Source organism: Cebidichthys violaceus, unplaced genomic scaffold (assembly GCF_023349555.1).
Source record: "Cebidichthys violaceus isolate CVI_PGR_0920_01 unplaced genomic scaffold, fCebVio1.0.p SCAF_8, whole genome shotgun sequence".
NCBI lineage: Eukaryota > Metazoa > Chordata > Actinopteri > Perciformes > Stichaeidae > Cebidichthys > Cebidichthys violaceus.
Window position 1 is genome coordinate 13,966,363 of NW_027176964.1, and position 17,442 is coordinate 13,983,804.

At 41.5% G+C, this 17,442-nt stretch overlaps 2 protein-coding genes across 2 annotated transcripts; both read right to left on the reverse strand.

Annotated features, from left to right (window-relative positions):
* Window positions 1-413: 413 nt before the first annotated feature.
* Window positions 414-6,035, reverse strand: rabggtb (Rab geranylgeranyltransferase subunit beta). Its single transcript, XM_068701743.1, has 9 exons — window positions 5,972-6,035; window positions 5,511-5,618; window positions 4,709-4,906; window positions 4,393-4,498; window positions 3,506-3,558; window positions 3,296-3,406; window positions 2,800-2,925; window positions 2,509-2,658; window positions 414-1,986 (listed from the first exon to the last, which is right to left on the reverse strand). The coding sequence occupies exons 1-9, from the start codon at window positions 5,972-5,974 to the stop codon at window positions 1,846-1,848; spliced, it is 996 nt and encodes a 331-aa protein (XP_068557844.1). The 5' UTR covers window positions 5,975-6,035; the 3' UTR covers window positions 414-1,845.
* A 1,592-nt stretch (window positions 6,036-7,627) lies between these two features.
* On the reverse strand, window positions 7,628-13,864 carry acadm (acyl-CoA dehydrogenase medium chain). Its single transcript, XM_068738043.1, has 12 exons — window positions 13,786-13,864; window positions 12,816-12,927; window positions 11,628-11,725; window positions 11,238-11,307; window positions 10,944-11,044; window positions 10,501-10,581; window positions 10,171-10,301; window positions 9,813-9,921; window positions 9,311-9,451; window positions 8,835-8,930; window positions 8,373-8,621; window positions 7,628-8,276 (listed from the first exon to the last, which is right to left on the reverse strand). The coding sequence occupies exons 1-12, from the start codon at window positions 13,798-13,800 to the stop codon at window positions 8,205-8,207; spliced, it is 1,275 nt and encodes a 424-aa protein (XP_068594144.1). The 5' UTR covers window positions 13,801-13,864; the 3' UTR covers window positions 7,628-8,204.
* Window positions 13,865-17,442: the final 3,578 nt, after the last annotated feature.

Genomic DNA, 17,442 nt, shown 5'->3' on the forward strand with positions numbered 1-17,442 from the left:
ATTGTGTTACAACCATAGAATGTTTCAACAGAAACCCTCTATTATTTCCATACTCACAGATTGATCAGCACCATAACGCAGTTTTATAGGAAATTAGTAAAGAATTGCATTAACGTTAATAACCGGATTGTATTTTTAATCCAGGCAATGTTTCCAGTCGCCGTTTCTCCTCAACAAAAGACATTTTAGAAACTGTTTAATCCTCTATTTGAGCAGCTGCTTCTTTGTGTCTAACACGATTCATCAGTGATTTCAGTGAGTGGTCTGGTGATATCAGTGCCCAAAATGAACTGGGTTAGATTCCCTCATTTTTCTTCACTGGATACATTTATGAATAAACTGAGACATGGGCATCTGCTTCCTCAAAAGGGCTCCAATCTCATTTACTGCAAAAACAAACAACTGAATCAGTGTTGAGGTCGAAATCAAACATTTATTGCTAAACAAGATAACAAATAAGTTACATTAATATACACAAAGTTGGCAACAGTAAGCAGCTTTTTGGATAAGAACTGAGAACTAATAGATTTAACATGTGATTTATTTAGCTTCTATTATGTCATGAACAGTTATCCAACAACAGATACAATTTGCATTCAGTAAGACAAGAGTACAGCATTATAAAGGTCAGCTAATCCTGGAAGAAAAAAAAGTTTGAACCAAATTAGAATAGCTAAAAGACTGGAACTATTTCAGGACTTTTTACACTTAAGTTTTAAGTTTGGGGGGGGGGGGGAATCTAAACCCTTTGCCCACAGCTGCATAACAAAACACAGCGGAGTAACAGGGATTTAAATAAATAGTGTAGCTGAGACTGTGGATAAGACGTTAAATATACGCTGCCATGTGTTTAACCTCTGGGTCTCACAATCAAAAACACGCCCCTCAAACCAAATCCTGCTAAAAACATTTTAAACGTTCTCAGCCTGGACTGTAAACTGAAGTCATTTTAACAAAATGATCTTTGTCTGCAACGAGTCATGTGTTGCATCTCCAGTTCTGACCTTTTAGCACAGTGGTGGTATGATGGCTCTAGTTTAAACAGGATGAGGAAAGCTCGCCCTTCACATGCTGCGTGAAAAAGGCAAAACTCACCACCAAAACGAAAAAAAAAAACAGAGATGTGGCGTCTTCGAACCAGTCAAGTGTCTTCTGCCCCAAAAACATTGAAATCACAGAGCTAACATGCTCGTCTGTTCCACACAATCCACAATCAGAATATTCCTTTGTCATTCAAAACACAGCAAATTCTCTGTCTTCTGACCAATAACAATTAAGTACAGTAAAAAAAAAAAAAAAAAAAAAAAAAAATTCCACCAATCTGATAAGAGCAATAAAGAGTTACAAAAACAGTCACGTTTTCCCAAACTTGACATGGTGAGTTAGTCAAAAAGCTAAGTAATGTTGTCTAGTGAATTTCAGGGTTTTGTAAAGATGGTCACACTTCAAAACATCGCTTTTTCCAAAACCGTTCTCTTGCAGTAAAACCAACAAAAGTGACGTGATGACATAATGAGTGGTTGACGGTGTAAAAGACAGACTCAGAAGAACCGAGTCAGAACTGCTCACGACTCTTTTTGTCCTTAGTGAGCAGAGACCAAATCCTGCATCTAAAATGTGTCTGTAGACTTCAGCTAACACTACAATGTGTGACGCTCCTCTCTCTCTCTCTCTCTCTCTCTCTCTCTCTCTCTCTCTCTCTCTCTCTCTCTCTCTCTCTCTCTCTCTCTCTCTCTCTCTCTCTCTCTCTCTCTCTCGACATCCAGCCGTGGTAGTGGGGTTATTCAGCAGGGCAGCTGTGTATGAGTGTGTGTGTGGTGGGATGATGATGATGACGACAGAGGGCTAGCTGAGGAGGTCAGGCTGCAGGTCGATCCTCTGAAGGACATCCTCGGGCATGCAGAGGACGGGATTAACTGGCTTGATCTGTTCGTCTCCGAGGAGGGAGAGCCCTGCCACTCCGAACAGAGTGTGGAAAGGATCCACCTGCAGAGAAGGAGGGAGCCTCAATAACAACCATAGATACGAATACAAAGAGGAGCTGCATGTCCTCCTCCATTATCTGGGGTTGTAATGACACAAAGTAACATAATATCTAAGCACAGTTTCAAACAATGCAGAAATATGAGGATGAGCATCATATAGTAGACAGAATAACCGTATCAAACCGATATGCTCTGCACTTTACTGTGTTTTGCACTTCTTGGCTAGATGCTAAACTGCATTTTGTTGTCTCAGTACCTGCACTCTGTCCAATGACAATAAAGTTCAATCTAATTTTCTCTAATCTGATCTAAAACCTCTTCGTACTTCATGAGTTCCCTGTGAATCTACTGCAAGAAAGCTTTCACCTCATACCTCATATGAGACAGAGAGACAGAGGATGGGGTCATGGCGGTGGAGACACGCTTTCAGAAGATGAAAGAGGAGACGGGATTTTGTGAAAAGACAGGTCTAATACGTTTCCCCAATTTCCGTTGCAGGAGTTAGTCGTGTTTGACAGCTCACCATGTCCCCCGGTCTGTCGGCAAAACCTCCGGTCTCCTCGTCTTGACACGCTAGAATAAAGGACCGCAGCTTGGCCTTGTCGATCCAGTGGATCCTACCGATGATTTTAAGCGACGCTAAAACCCACCATGAGTAGCACACGTCTGGAAGCTGAATGAGAAGACATACGAATTAGCAGAGCAGCAGAGCAGCAGAGCTACTTCCAGAATCATTTTGATTTGATAAAAGTAAAAAAAAAAAGACAAGAAGGAGGCATTTGATTTCCCAGTAAAGCGTCTGGAGAGCGCAAACCTTCTCCGGTCGTCCATTGAGGCCTCCGGACGGCAGCTGCCTCTCACAGAGCCACCAGCCCAGCAGGTCAGCGTTCACCTGGTGCAGCTGACCGGTGAGCGACAGGAAGCCGGAGCAGCAGTATATCTGACAGACAGAAGGGAAAAGACCATTTGAGAAGGACCTTCACACATGTCACAGCCTAGGAGGAGTGTGAATGGAACACCAGTCACCTTTCAGGGTGTGAACATTTCATTCCGTTAGTGTCGGGGGGATTGACGATCTCTCAGTTATGAGTCAAACTATGTCCCACAAGACCGGCCTACAGCCTCGCATGTGTGATGTGTGAGTAATAATTCATCTGTCTGATGACTTATGTGGGAACTAGCAATTTAACACACAATATCTACAAGTTAGATCTCCAGATGTTGCTGCTTTTGTTTAAAAAGAGATGAAAGAAAAGTGAAACTCCCACAGCGACTTGTGTTGCACTACATGAGTACTTAGGTGGACTCACCTGACCAGCATGAGACTCTGAACCAGGTCTGCAGCCAAAACCTCCGTCAAAGTTCATACAGGACAAGACGAACTCTACAGCTTTGTCGACGTTTATTGAGTCCATCTTGCCCTTGGAAGAAGGAGAGGACCGAGAGTCATCTTCAGATTACAAAGTGTGACAGCGTTGAGAAAACACTTGAGGAAAAAAAACTGTACATGACATACGTACCAGTAACGCAAGCGTAGCAACAGCACAGAAGGAAAATCTTGTGTCTATTTCTCCTGTAAAGACAAAGCATTGTAATGACACAACATTATACTAGTATTTAAATACTATATTTAAAGCAAACTATAATCTAAATAAATAATAACTACTATATTGTTTTACTGAGATTGCAGCTGCATGCCCTATAAAGGACCTGTGAGAGTGTAGGGTATTTTAATAGATTGTTCCTTTTTTGTCTTTTATTTTGGACGTTTTGTAACTGCAGTCGGTGCATTTCCTGTTGCGCTTTTATTTTGAAGGTACAAAACCGGAACTAGGTAGTAAGATGCGGTACGAAACAAAACGTCGCTAAAGGGACGAGGAAAAAGCGATAAAACAAGGAAATGGTTACGGGTCTGTTAGTTTAGCACCTGGCCGATATGGACACAAGGTTAGTACCTGTTCAAGCCCATTCTTTGGAAAATGTTGTTTTAAGTTGCTACGGTTTTTCTGTTTTTGTGTCAGCTCAAGCTAACAAACTGCTGTTTCCGCTCGAAGGCACCGCCTTGTGGTCAAACGTAGCATGTTAGAGGAAGGATGGGGAAGATGCTAAACGGAGTTCTATAACGTTTGTCTTTACTTATTTTTCTTCATAGTTCTTACGGTGTGTTCAATAAAAACTTATGGACCATCAGTTCAAGACTGCAGACCATTATTCAGCCGGGGATGCTACAAGCCCAACATGACAGCAATTACTTAAGTCGTATATTTGTACAAATATATTTGAAAAGAAGTCAACTCTGTGATACAAATTGTGGGCAGCAGTGACTATTATTTTATCCCTTGTACTAAAATTCTTGTGTGCTTTTCATTCGCTCCTTTTTTCCCCCTTCATTTTGAGGAGTGCTCACCCCATTTGTCCCCTGCAAATGAGCCATCTTCCTGCTGCAGCCCTTTAATGTACTCCACCACTTTGTCCACATCGAGCGCATCCACATTATCATACAAGCAAAGGATCTGAGGAAGAAAAAGTCAAAAACTAGATAAGACAAAACAGAAGATAACAGACAAATTGAAAAGTTTTTCTGGGAGTTAAATAAAAATGTCACTTTAACAATCTTAAAAAAACAACAGATAATGAGGTTGCTTAAGCTCAAATCACAGCAACGTATTCTTGTCTTTCTCGCAGCATAAATTCCGTCAATCAGTCAGATTTCGGGGAGTCACCTGGACAGCGCTGAGGGTGTAGAGCAGGTGGGGGTCGTGTCCGATGCTGGCGCTGACGCCTCCACACTCGTGCTGACAGGCTTTGATGAAGTCTATGATCTCCTGCCGGTTCATCCGGGGCAGCTGCCCCATCAGGTCCATCACAGTCAGCCCCCAGTAGATGCCGCTCATCCTCAGGTACTCGGACAGCGTGTACTCCTGGACAAACACAAACAGGACGGGAACGAAAAGGAGATCACGAATTAAGAAGTTTGTGTAGTTTGCATGAAATAGCAAATTCCTGAATTTTGCATAATTAACAGAGTAAAAGCCCATGTGTACAACATAGACATGGTTTAAGTGCAGAAAACAGAATTAAATCTACAGCCAGGAAAAGAATATTACAGGAGACATACCGAGATATTTAAAGTTTAAAACAGTTTCTGTTAACACAGATAGCATTAAATAAATTCTACTTTTAAAGTTTGTTAACCAGAGAAAATGGCCTATTATTTCTATATCCACACCTATAACGTTTTAATTCCACTGTTAATACAGACTTACAGGGTAACATCTGTCATCTAACCACTATGCATTACCTTTTTTTTTGCTTATACTAAAAAACTAGTGGTGTTGTTAGAAAAGAGGCATACTTTTTTCTCTGTAAAATATGACAAATGAGAACATAACAGAAGAGAGCATGCATTGGACTTTTGTTTTTGGGTGACAGTGAAAACATTCCCAGGGCAAAGGTGCACTGAAGTAAGTGGGAAGTTGAGGAAAAAAACCCAATATAAACCCCATTAGACGGATGTTTACTCACATAGTCATCCTTTTTGGAGCCGTAGGCAGCGATGTAGTCCGCATGTTTGTCCAGCAGCAGTGCGCTGGGAGCGTCAGGCTTAATGATGACATCTTTCACTTGGGTACCCTGACAGTAAACACGTCAACATAGTTAAAACATACAAACTAATTCTAACTGAACTTGTTTCAATTTGACGTAATTACAACCCCCCTAATGTCGCTGTCAAACCGGATACTAAGTAAACCCGTGATATGTAGCTAAAGGACGAGCTGTTTACAGACTGTGCTATCATCGAGCTACATGCTAGCATTGATGCTAGCTACATTTTAGCGACTTTACTATGATTAGCTGCTTTCACACAATAACGGTCAACTGTGGCGCTAACGTTGGATAGACTGGAGACAAGTGGACACTTCGGCTATAGTGTTATCTTAAACTACACTGACTAACTAGAACATGAACAACATGACACCGGTTACCATTCTGAGAGTGTTCGCATGATCAGGCTTCTGCTCCTTCTTCTTCTTCTTCTTCTTCTTCTTCGTTGGTTTCGGCAGACTAGAGGCGGCATGGCGTATCGCTGCCCTCTACTGTTCGATAAATTATCCGCTTAATTAACAGTAATTTAGATTTTAGATTTGTATTATTATGATAGTCCGTATAGTAGGGCAATTTATATTTCTTCCACAATAGCAGCATTATTTGCCAAGTAATCTGCTTCCTTGTTCCCTTCTGTACCCAAATAAAACCCACCTCACTTCCTGCTTTGTGAATTCTGTATATTGTTTGATAAATATGTGTCAGTATATCAGGACTTTAATGGAAGTTAATGCTGCAGCTTGTCTGGTTTATTGTCCTCTACCCACCAAAGTGCCCATAATATTTCCAGCATCTTTAGTGTGAATAGTGACTTCTGGTCTGATTTTGTCCCTTTTTAACTCTTAATTTTTCCCACTCTCTGGATCCTTTTGTATAAATGTGTAAATATGATCTCCGTTCTTGTAGCAAACAGGTCTTAACTTCCTTGACTTAATCAATATATTATTCAGTCCAGTGATGTTAATTTAAATTTCCTTCAAGGTAGATTTTACTTTACAATTAAGATCTTTCAAGCCGTGTGTGGGAGGCCAGCTATTGTGTCTATGCCGACAGTGAGTCCGGTGTATTGGCACAAGTTCCTCGAGCTCCTCTCTTCCTCAGAGTTCATGTTGCGCAGGTCTTGGGGTTGTGAACTGACCAGGCGGTGTGGTAGGAGGGTTCAGAAACGTTTCATGACGCAAGGGCTCACAATATAACCCAGATAAAGGACGATCATGTATATCAGAGTTTTTGTCCAAGTTATGAATAGGAAATCAGATCTTATCTCTCGGCGGGATCATACCGAATGACTAGTTTCTGTCTTAAGAGATGCATGTCTGAGCGCTTCTGTGTTCTTCTAAACAAATGCAATGTTGAAACCATAAACTGCCCTGTGATGCCCGGAAGTTAGCATCGCACTGATTCCCTTGACATAAAGCCAATGAGATTTTTCCTCTGGATTTGGGGGTTATTGCAGAAAATAAGCTCTGTGGCAAACACACAATTACATTTACATGTTTTGTTCAGCAGGATAACCTTCACAAATGAGCACCACAAGTATTAATGCAATCAGCAGAAGTAAAAAGCAAATATTAGGCTATAAACAAACACCACGGTTGCATGAGTGCAAACACTCGACGGGAGGACAGCAGGACAGAGTGCAGGACTCTGGTGGGACGAGAGGAGGTGGACTCTGTTTATGTGATGCTGCTGCCGTTTGGTGCTCAAACATCAGTCAAAGTAGATGGACACATCTGCCCAGAGAATTGTTTTTGTTGCTGCTGTTTACATTTTTTGTGATGCAAATTCAAAAATGCACTACAGGAATGTACTACTGTGTTTGTTTAGTTTGCATGCGTTTGTTGGGCCACAACTGAATTTCGTTGTACATCTGTGTTGCAAAATGTCAATAAATGATCCTTGAACATACACAAGGCTGTAAAGGCAGATAAATGGTTGAATTTAGGCAACATGAGATTATGTTTAATTAACATAGATACATTTGACTAATCCCACCAGGAGACGGTAGATGCAAATCACTATCTAGAACAAAGAACTGTTGTTAAGGACTTTATTTTCCAAATCAGACAGAAAATACGCTCATACAGTCTCATGTCAATGTGTCCTTAAGCAAGACACTTAACCCCAAAATTGCTCCCGTAGCTGTGCCATTCAGATAGATACTGAATTGTAAGTCTGCTAAATGACTAATGTAAAATTGGTTTATGATCATCCAATTCCCCTCAAACAGACACCAAACGGTTATATCACATATCAACAATTTAACTTTAATATTTACAATCTACAGATGGTGTAGCCTAACAGGACACAGTCAATGTGGTGATCCTCAACTCAACAAGTCATAAAATAAGGCCACGGTTCTGAGCTGCATTCAGAGAACCCGTCTTCTAGATGTGGTAGGTCTGGTTGATGTTCTCCGATTAGAAAGCTGTCTAGACAAGTCAGGGTGTGCATCAGATCGAAAACAGCAAGTCTGAATGCTAATAAGGCAAACAATCATAGAAATAGAATATTCCTTACTATCTCTGACCAAACAATATTTTACAACTATGTAAGCAGAGTTAAAGTTAAAACAATGTACATTTGAATGAGGACAAGTCAGATGTGCAGAGTTCATTTCTTGTATCTTCCCAGGTGCTCTCGGGCGATGATGAGTCTTTGGATTTGAGCTGTGCCCTCGTAGATCTACAAAAGGACATAAATAAAACAATTATTATAATCACGAAAATGAGGTTTTGACCTAATCTCTGTTCGCATCAGGAGCACGACATCACCACCCACCTGGTAGATCTTGGCGTCTCTCATCAGCTTCTCCACCGGGTATTCGCTGTTGAAGCCGTTGCCTCCGAACACCTGAACGGCATCAGAGGCCACCTGATTGGCGATGTCTCCAGCGAATGCTTTGGCGATGGAGGCGTAGTAGGTGTTTTTGCGGCCCTGGTCCACTTCCCAGGCCGAGCGCTGGTACGCCATCCTGGCCAGCTCCACCTTCATGGCCATCTCAGCCAGGAGGAAGGACACGGCCTGGTGCTGTGAAACAGGAGGACGCACTTTAAAAACACTGTACAGCGGAGTTGTCACCAGTTTCCATGATAGTTACAGTATTGCCACTATTTTAAATAAATTAAAAATAGGATTTTACAGTCAACTCTGTAATTCAGTGAACTCACAGTGGGGTACACCAGCATCTCAAGGCTGTGAGGGAACATGTGTCTTTCTGATAAAAGAAAGAAGCAAACAAACCTGAGCAATAGCTACGCCAAAGGTCTTCCTCTCCAGCGCGTAGTTGGTAGCTTCTTCAAGGGCCCTCTGTGCCAGGCCTGTTGCTCCTGCTGCCACCTGCAGTGCATTCATTACAATTAGTAACATCACAGACACAAATCTACAATACAACCAATACAATGGATCATGGGTGTTTCATTTGCAATGTTTAAAAGAGTGTGAATTAGTTTGGTTGTAGCAATAGAACATCAGATATTGGGAGATGTAGGTTAAACGCCCTTTAATTTGGTGACGTCAGATGCGACGTAAAGGCGCACTAGTTGTTAATCTGTGGATAAGAAACATTGATTTTTGTATTTTATATGTACAAACGTATCCAACGGTTGGCTTGTCTGCTGCTAGAAGACACTGTTGACTAAAGTTTACCGTTGTTAAAAGGTCCTTATTTTATAGTTCGCCATCTTAGGATAAGATACATGGTGTTACAGAAGACTTACTGGTGGCCTGGTGTTGTCAAAAGCACCCATGGCAATCTTGAAGCCAGATCCCTCTCCAATCAGGACGTTTTCCTTCGGTATCCTCACATCCTCAAAGGTGATGCCTCTGGTATCAGAGCACCTCTGGCCCATGTTCAATTCCTACGAGCACAAAACAAACCTTGTGACGCACACATCAGACGTCATTATTCGACAACCCTGACTGGAACTCTGACCCACACACAGTTTCCCCATCAATTATAATCTAATTCTATCTCTATAATGATTTATAAAGCATTAATCTGAAACCCACAGGGAGACGAAAATGTTCCTCTAAACTCAAAGTCTCAAATAAACCCAACGTCTCTGTTGTTGAGGTGACTTTCTAACTAATCCATTGTGAAATGGCAGCTATGTACACTGTTAACTACACACATTATATCATCGCAGCTGTTGGGAGCACACATGTAAGAACAACATAACACGCTTACGAAACTACATTCCCAATTTAGCCTCATCTTACCTTTCTTCCTATTTGGATTCCTGGAGTGTCGGCATCCACAATGAAGCCAGTGAAAGCCTTTCCGGTTGAACATTTAGGATCTGGGTTAGTGCGAGCCAGGAGGAAGTACCTAGGACCATGAAAGAGGTTCAGATAACCTTCAGAGCAACGAACAGATGTTCATGTATTCATTATCTTTAAGAATATGTAGATACACAGTTTATTAGGTACACCTAGCTAAAACTAATGCAGTCCAATACAAAAGTTCTGCATTCTTCCTTCATGAAGGTTATTTTTTTGCGGAATCCAAACGGCATCACAAACATAACTGAGTATGTATTGTTAGAGTACAATAAGAGACATGGTAGTGAGTACACACCAGTTAGCTTTCCCGCCATTGGTGATCCACATCTTCTGCCCGTTAACGACGTACTCGTCTCCCATCTTCACAGCTCGGGTCTTGAGGCCGGCGACATCAGAGCCCGCCCCCGGCTCCGTCACACAGTAGGCCTGCCGAAAATAGAAAGAAAACGTTAATATCTGTGTATAATACATTAAGCCTATTCCAGCGTACAGTACTCGTCTTGGTAGCATTAAACTTGTTATGCAGTCTTTGGTAAAAGTATTAGATGAAAGTAAGCAAGATCATTAAGATATCCTCAAGTAAAGTACCTCCTTGAGTAAATGGGCTCATTTATTAAATACTTACACACATAAGAGGCTCCTCAGTCATCCTGCCCAGGTATTTAGCCTTCTGTGCGTCACTGCCAGCTAAAATAACAGGCATTTGCTATGTGGGAGAAACAAAAAGAACTTCATATTAACTGAGCTACAACCACTGTTATTAATCATCGTTATGCCCGACGGACATTCTGGAAATATTGATTGTAGAGATTTATATCCATAATCCTCAGTAGCAACAGTGCTATTAACCCCAAAGCATGACCCCCCCCACCGGCAAATTGGGTAAAATATTACCGTAGTACCGATAATAGCACCAACTTTTAAAATCTCTCGTTTCTTAATATTTGCAACCTGTTCCAATTAAGAACCGGGTTTCTTGTGGTGGACATCTTAAAAGACTTCATTTGTCTTTAGAAACTGGTGAAAACCAAATGAAACGCCAACAACCCAATTAAAAAACGAACTTACTCCCAGAGAGTTGGCCTCAATAGCAGTCTGTACTCCGGTGCAGCCATAAGCCAACTCTTCTGTGACGAGGCAGTTATCAAAGATTGACAAGCCCATCCCACCTGAACACAAAGAGACAAACATCACAGGGTTGTAATCGGACGTCAACCAACTTGGCTTGGAGACAAGATGTTTCAGGATCTGCGTGGCGTCCCACAAAGGGGACACACAGGATGACGTTATGCTAAAGTTTAATCTTTATATTAAAAAATCTTTAAATATTAAAAAAAGACAACGAGCAAGAAAATACCGTACCATAGTTCTGTGGAATGTGACCGTTCATCAGACCAAGCTCCCATGCTTTCTTGATGATGGGCACAGGATACTGCAAAATGACGTATACATGATGTTTAAGAGTTATTCAAACTTTTTTTTTTGTCTGAGATGCAATTTAAAGAGAAATTGTCATCATAGCAACAGGCTGAGAGGTAAGAAAACATTGAAAAGCTATGTAATACTGAACTCTGCTTATGACCTATTGGGGGAGATCGAGGCCTGTGAACACAACGTCATTAACTAATACAGACAAAACATACAAAGTACAATAACATTTCAAAGCCTTTATGTCAGTAAACGTATCAAGTCAAGCTGTATTTCAGAATGCATTATACACCAACTGCCACCTAATCTCTGCGCTAGACTCACTTCACCACTCCTGTCATAAGCAGCTGCAGCAGGGACGATCTCTTCACGAGCAAACTTCCTCGCCAGCTGTTGGAACTCCTTTTGCTCATCAGTGAGCTCTGTTGGGCAAAGCAGCAGCAAGAACACGATGAGCAACTTCAAAGAAAAGGAACACGTTTTTTTACCAAATCTATTTGAAATAGACTCCTGTGAAGCCCGATGTGTCACTACATGGTGTCGGAGCTTGTGTCAAGTGAAGCATACCAAGTGAAGTATACCAAGTGAAGCATACCACGTGACGTCTGAAGCTGCATTCAGTTAGTTTGACAGTTTAGCAGCTGAACTATGTTACAATGACAAGAAGAGAATTTCACTGAGCAATATGGTACACGAGAACGACATAAGTAATATGCTAATTTGATCACATTGCAACTCATATGAAATGTTACAGAAATATCAACCATGAAGTTCAAACCTATGAGCCTAAAGTGGACACTGGGACTAAACTACACCAAAAAGGTGGATTTATATTTGCATTTTTTTTTTTTTTTTACTATTTTACTGGAACATATTGCACAATATCATCTACATTTAAAGCAGCACATCGGAACAAAAACCATGCAAAACAGAGATGTATTAGTGTTTCAGCTCCAATCTTGAAGGGCTGCTGTAAGTTCTACAAACCACCAGATGTCAATGTGTGTTTAACGAATTCAAAGCCCCAAAGCATCAAATCTTTTTCGGCACAAACAGAAAGAAAGGCCCAACGCTAGTTCAAAACAATAGCCACATGACAATATGTATAATGAAAGAGTTATTGGTCGATGTAATCATTCCTTCACTCCATACTGGGTATGAAGAAATCCGTTTCTTAAGCAAATATAAAATGTAAATGATGGGGACAAAATCCTCAGTCAGGGGCTTCAGCAGTCTTCAATAAGTCAAATCAAGTTGATATTTTCCAGTTAGTCTGACTGACTGCTGGAGCCTCACATGAACTTGAGTTTATTTTTACACAGAATGAGGACAGTGCACGCTCGCTTGAGGAAGGGATCTATTCACAGCCAGTACAGACAGGAGGAACAATTACAGCGACCAATCATTATTTAGTTGTAGATATGGGGTAGTGAGCATTGTTTTAAAGCAAGTATGACAAAATATGAAGGTATCCTTTGGAATTATGGAAAGGTTCCTACATCCTACACTCACCAAAGGAGTAGCCAGTGGATGCTGGTTGGTCTGAGTGAGACGTTTCAGCGCCGGCAGCAGCAGAACTGAATCTCTGCAGCCGGATCCCAGACCGCACACCGGCTTTGAAAACCTGTGCATGGAGAGAGAAACCAGCAACACACAACACATTTACACAACACATTCTACCGTTTTACGTAAGAAGTTCGTAAAACATTAGCTAGCCCCAGTTTGTGTCTTTGATGCATCACAATTGCATTCACAGAGGTAAACATGACAAAATTAAAATAAATGCCATCACTTCATCACATCATCATTTAGTTCTCAAGTGAAGGCATTTTCCAAATCACTAAAGTCACCTTTTAACCATTAGGTTTAAAAAAAACATGAATATCTGCTCACAAAGGGCCATCAGGATATTACAAACATATGGTGGCTCTTTAAGTACACACAAGAACAAAATGAATGCAATATGTTGCATCAAAATATCTTTCCAAAAAAATGTCCTTACTGTAAGTTTTGTTACTACTGCTATTACCACTAGTTATACTACTACTTTTACTACCATTACTTTGACAGTAACATTGTTTAGCTTCCAGCTTTGCCTGCATTGTAATTCAGCTGTTAGCTTCTTTAGATAATTCAGTTTAGCTTCCAACTCAGCCAGTTAGCCATTTCAACTACAATGTCTTTCACCAGTGCATTGAACTGCTTTGGGGCTTTAAGATTTTTTTAAGGAAACTAGTTTCACATTTCCGACATTTCAGCGATAAACTTTGCTAATTGCACAGACGTTGCTTCAGGTATATTATGATAGGACAGTGTGAACACAACGTCTTAAACTGTGTTATGGAAAGCTAACCGCTGTGACGTAGTTAGCGAAGCCTTCACTAGCTTGACTCGAGAAATGTAGCTGTAATGTAAAAATGTAGGCCTTACCTAAAACTAATAACATACGGTGGTTAATTAAAGCTATTTTAACGATACGTACCTTATTGAAGAGCATTGTTACGTGTCGCTACTACACCAGCCGTCTACACAGACTGAACCGAGACCTTTGTCCTACAAAGCGTATATGCGTCTCTCAGCCAATCACAGCAGCGGGATTGATCACGTGTCGTTTCTCGTCATCCGGAAAATGACTTTTCCCCCAGTTAGCCTCACCTTACATGATCGTTACTCGAAGCGTTATATACAATAACCCACCCAAAATGTTGATCTGTTCTCTTAGGTCTCTCACATATGCAATGGATTCTTGTATGTATATATTTTACTGAAAAGTGGTTAAACTGACACATGTTGTGACTTTACACTTCTTTTATTTATGGCGTGTGTGTCACACTATCTGTATGTTTACCGGGTTTGCAGTAATTATTATATACTAGAATCAATTGCATATGTGAGAGAGCTCTAATTAAGCGAATATACGTATAAAGAGTTTAGGTAACAACCATATAGGCAACGGAGACCCAGAAGGGTCAAGTCGTCCTTTTTCCATTACCTACACCCACATTTATGACCTTTCTCTGCCACGTTTAGCGTTCACTCGTAATACATGTTGCGTACTGCCACGATACTTTTGGAGCTACACTGAAAAGTTGGAAAATAGGTTTTCAGCCAACGACCCTGCATCAGTGTAGAAAGGTCTGCAGGACCTCACCAACTATAGCAGACCATCCTCCTACACTGTGGAGAATAACATAAGATAATCCTTTATTAGTCCCGCAGTGGGGGCATTTACAGGATTACAGCAGCATAATGGATAGTACAAACAAGGGACATGGTAAAAAAAAAAAAGAAGAAGATCAAAACAAGTGTTATAAATAAGTAATTAAACAGTAAAGAATATTAAATAAGTAAAAAATTCACAATAACTAAAATATTATATATACAGACAGAGTATTGTTGTGTTGAAAGATTTCTCTACATTTGACCCATCCCTATGTAGGGAGCAGTGGGCTGCTATTGAGGAGCACCCGGGGAGAAGTAAGGGAGTTAGAGTCTTGCTCAAGGACACTTCGGCACAGAACACGTAGTAGCCAAGGATCAAACACCCCATGAGCCACGGTCGCCCCCATCAGCATTGGCTGACGACCTGAATTTGTTCAGCTGCAGGTTTAATAAGTCCACTGTCACACAGATAGAAATGACCCACTGGTGTAGACTAAACTTTTTGAATTAAATAGCACCAACCAGCTAAGATTATACATTTTATAAAATATTTTGGTACACTATGCTGATAATTTCTGTACTTTATAAAATGTCATGGTATAACTAACTTAGAGCTTACTGCTTTTACGAAGTCAAAGATCTAAATACTTCAACTGATTATCTGTGAAGTGTACTTTTCTTCCAGTATAAGTGACCCTGCAGTCTTCTGGCTCAGCCTCCGTACCGTTTATCCCCACAGCCATTTGTGTACGACTGAATTTAACATTTGCATATGTCGATTTTTTTAAATTTTTTGTTGTTTGTTCTGAAGCAATAAGGTACTAATATTTGTATGAAGTAAATATATTCTGCTTTTAAGCCACTTGCAACTAAGTACTATATACTTTTCAGTGTTTACATTTTTTGCTTTTTACCTTTATTAAATTTCAGAGGACACAGTTTCAACCTTTACTCCAATACATTAAAGGCTGGATGTTCCATTACTACACTGCTCAAGAAAAATGAAAGGAACAATGTTTATCAGGATATAGCATGAATTCAATTGCACTTCTCTGATAATGATCTGGTCAGGTAGCAGAGAGGGTTGTTAATCAGTTTCAGCTGCATTGGTGTTGATGGAATTAACAACAGGCGCACTAGAGGGGCAACAATGAGACGACCCCCAAAACAGGACTGGTTTTGCATGTGGAGGACAATTCAAGTTTGTCCCTCTTGATCTCTTTGACTGGTTTTCCGCCAGTGTTGGCTTTGAGTCATTATCACTACAGGGAGCATGAGGTGATTTCTTAACCCTACAGAAGTTGCACAGATTGTCCAACTCCTCCAGGATGGCACATCCACGTGTGCCGTTGCAAGGAGATGTGATGTGTCTCCCAGCACAATCTCCAGAACATGGAGGAGATTCCAGGAGACAGGCAGTTACTCTAGGAGAGCTGGACAGGGCCGTAGAAGGTCCTCAACCCATCAGCAGGACCGATATCTGCTGCTTTGTGCAAGGAGGAACAGGGTGAGCACTGCCCGAGCCCTGCAGAATGACCTCCAGCAGGCCAACTGGTGTGAACGTCTCTGCCCAAACGATCAGAATCAGACTTCATGAGGGTGACCTCAGGGCGTGACGTCCTTTATTAGTGTGCCCTGTGCTCCCTGCCCAGCACCGTGGAGCTCGATTGGCATTTGCTATAGAACACCAGAAATGGCATGCTTTTCACAGATGAGAGCAGGTTCACCCTGAGCACCTGTGATAGACGTGAAAGGGTCTGGAGAAGCCAAGGAGAACGCTATGCTGCCTGCAACATCGCTCAGCATGACCGGTTTGGTGGTGGGTCAGTGATGGTCTGGGGAGGCATATCCATGGAGGGACGCACAGACCTCTACAGGCCAGAGAACGGCAGTCTGGCTGCCATTAGGTATCGGGATGAAAGGAATTGATATAATTGAATGGCCCTCAGGATCACCTGACCTACACCCGATAGAACACCTCTGGGGACATTATGTTTCGGTCCATCAGACGCCGCCAGGCTGCTCCTCAGACTTTACAGGAGCTCACTGATGCCCACACAACTTCCTTTCTCCGTTCTCTACACTGGCTACCTGTAAGAGCTCACATCCAGTTTAAGACTCTGGTACTAGCCTACAGGGCAGTGAAAGGAACAGCTCCTTCCTATCTCAAGGCCACGGTCAAGCCTTACACCCCCGCCCGACCACTTCTCTCTGCTGCCTCGGGGCGATTGGTCGCCCCGTCGCTCAGAGGTCCTGGCGGCCGATCGACCCGGTCACGGCTGTTTTCTGTCCTGGCCCCACAGTGGTGGAATGAACTTCCCACTGACGTCAGGACAGCGGAGTCGCTGCCCATCTTTCATCAGGCTGAAAACCCACCTCTTCAGGAAGTGTTAACCTGAGCCTTCCACTCAGCACTTATTGTATTCATACTAGCTTGTTGCACTTATTGTATTCGTATTACTTATAGCACTAACTGTTTTTCTTGTTTCTGCACTGTACTTTGGCTCTGAGTTATGCTCTGCTTCATGCTCTTAGATGCTTGTTTGGAAAAGGAAATGTACTTATGACTTCTGGTGACTAGTAGTTCTTTTGATTACCAATGTTGAATGCACTTATTGTAAGTCGCTTTGGATAAAAGCGTCTGCTAAATGACTGTAATGTAATGTAAATGTAATGTAGACAGATCTGGGAGGACATCCCACAAGACACCATCCATCATCTCATCAGGAGCATGCAGCGACGTTGTCAAGCATGCATACAAGCACATGGGGGCCACAAGATATTGAGAAGCATTTTGAGTTGCAGAAATTGAATTTTGGCAAACTAGCCTACCACATAATTTTTTCACTTTGATTTTCAGGGAGTCTATAAAATGAAGCCCTCTGTAGGCTGACACTTATTTCCATCAAAAGATGTGGCATCCTTTCGTTATCCAACATAATTTCTTTTCACATTGAGATCTGATGCTTTTTCAAAG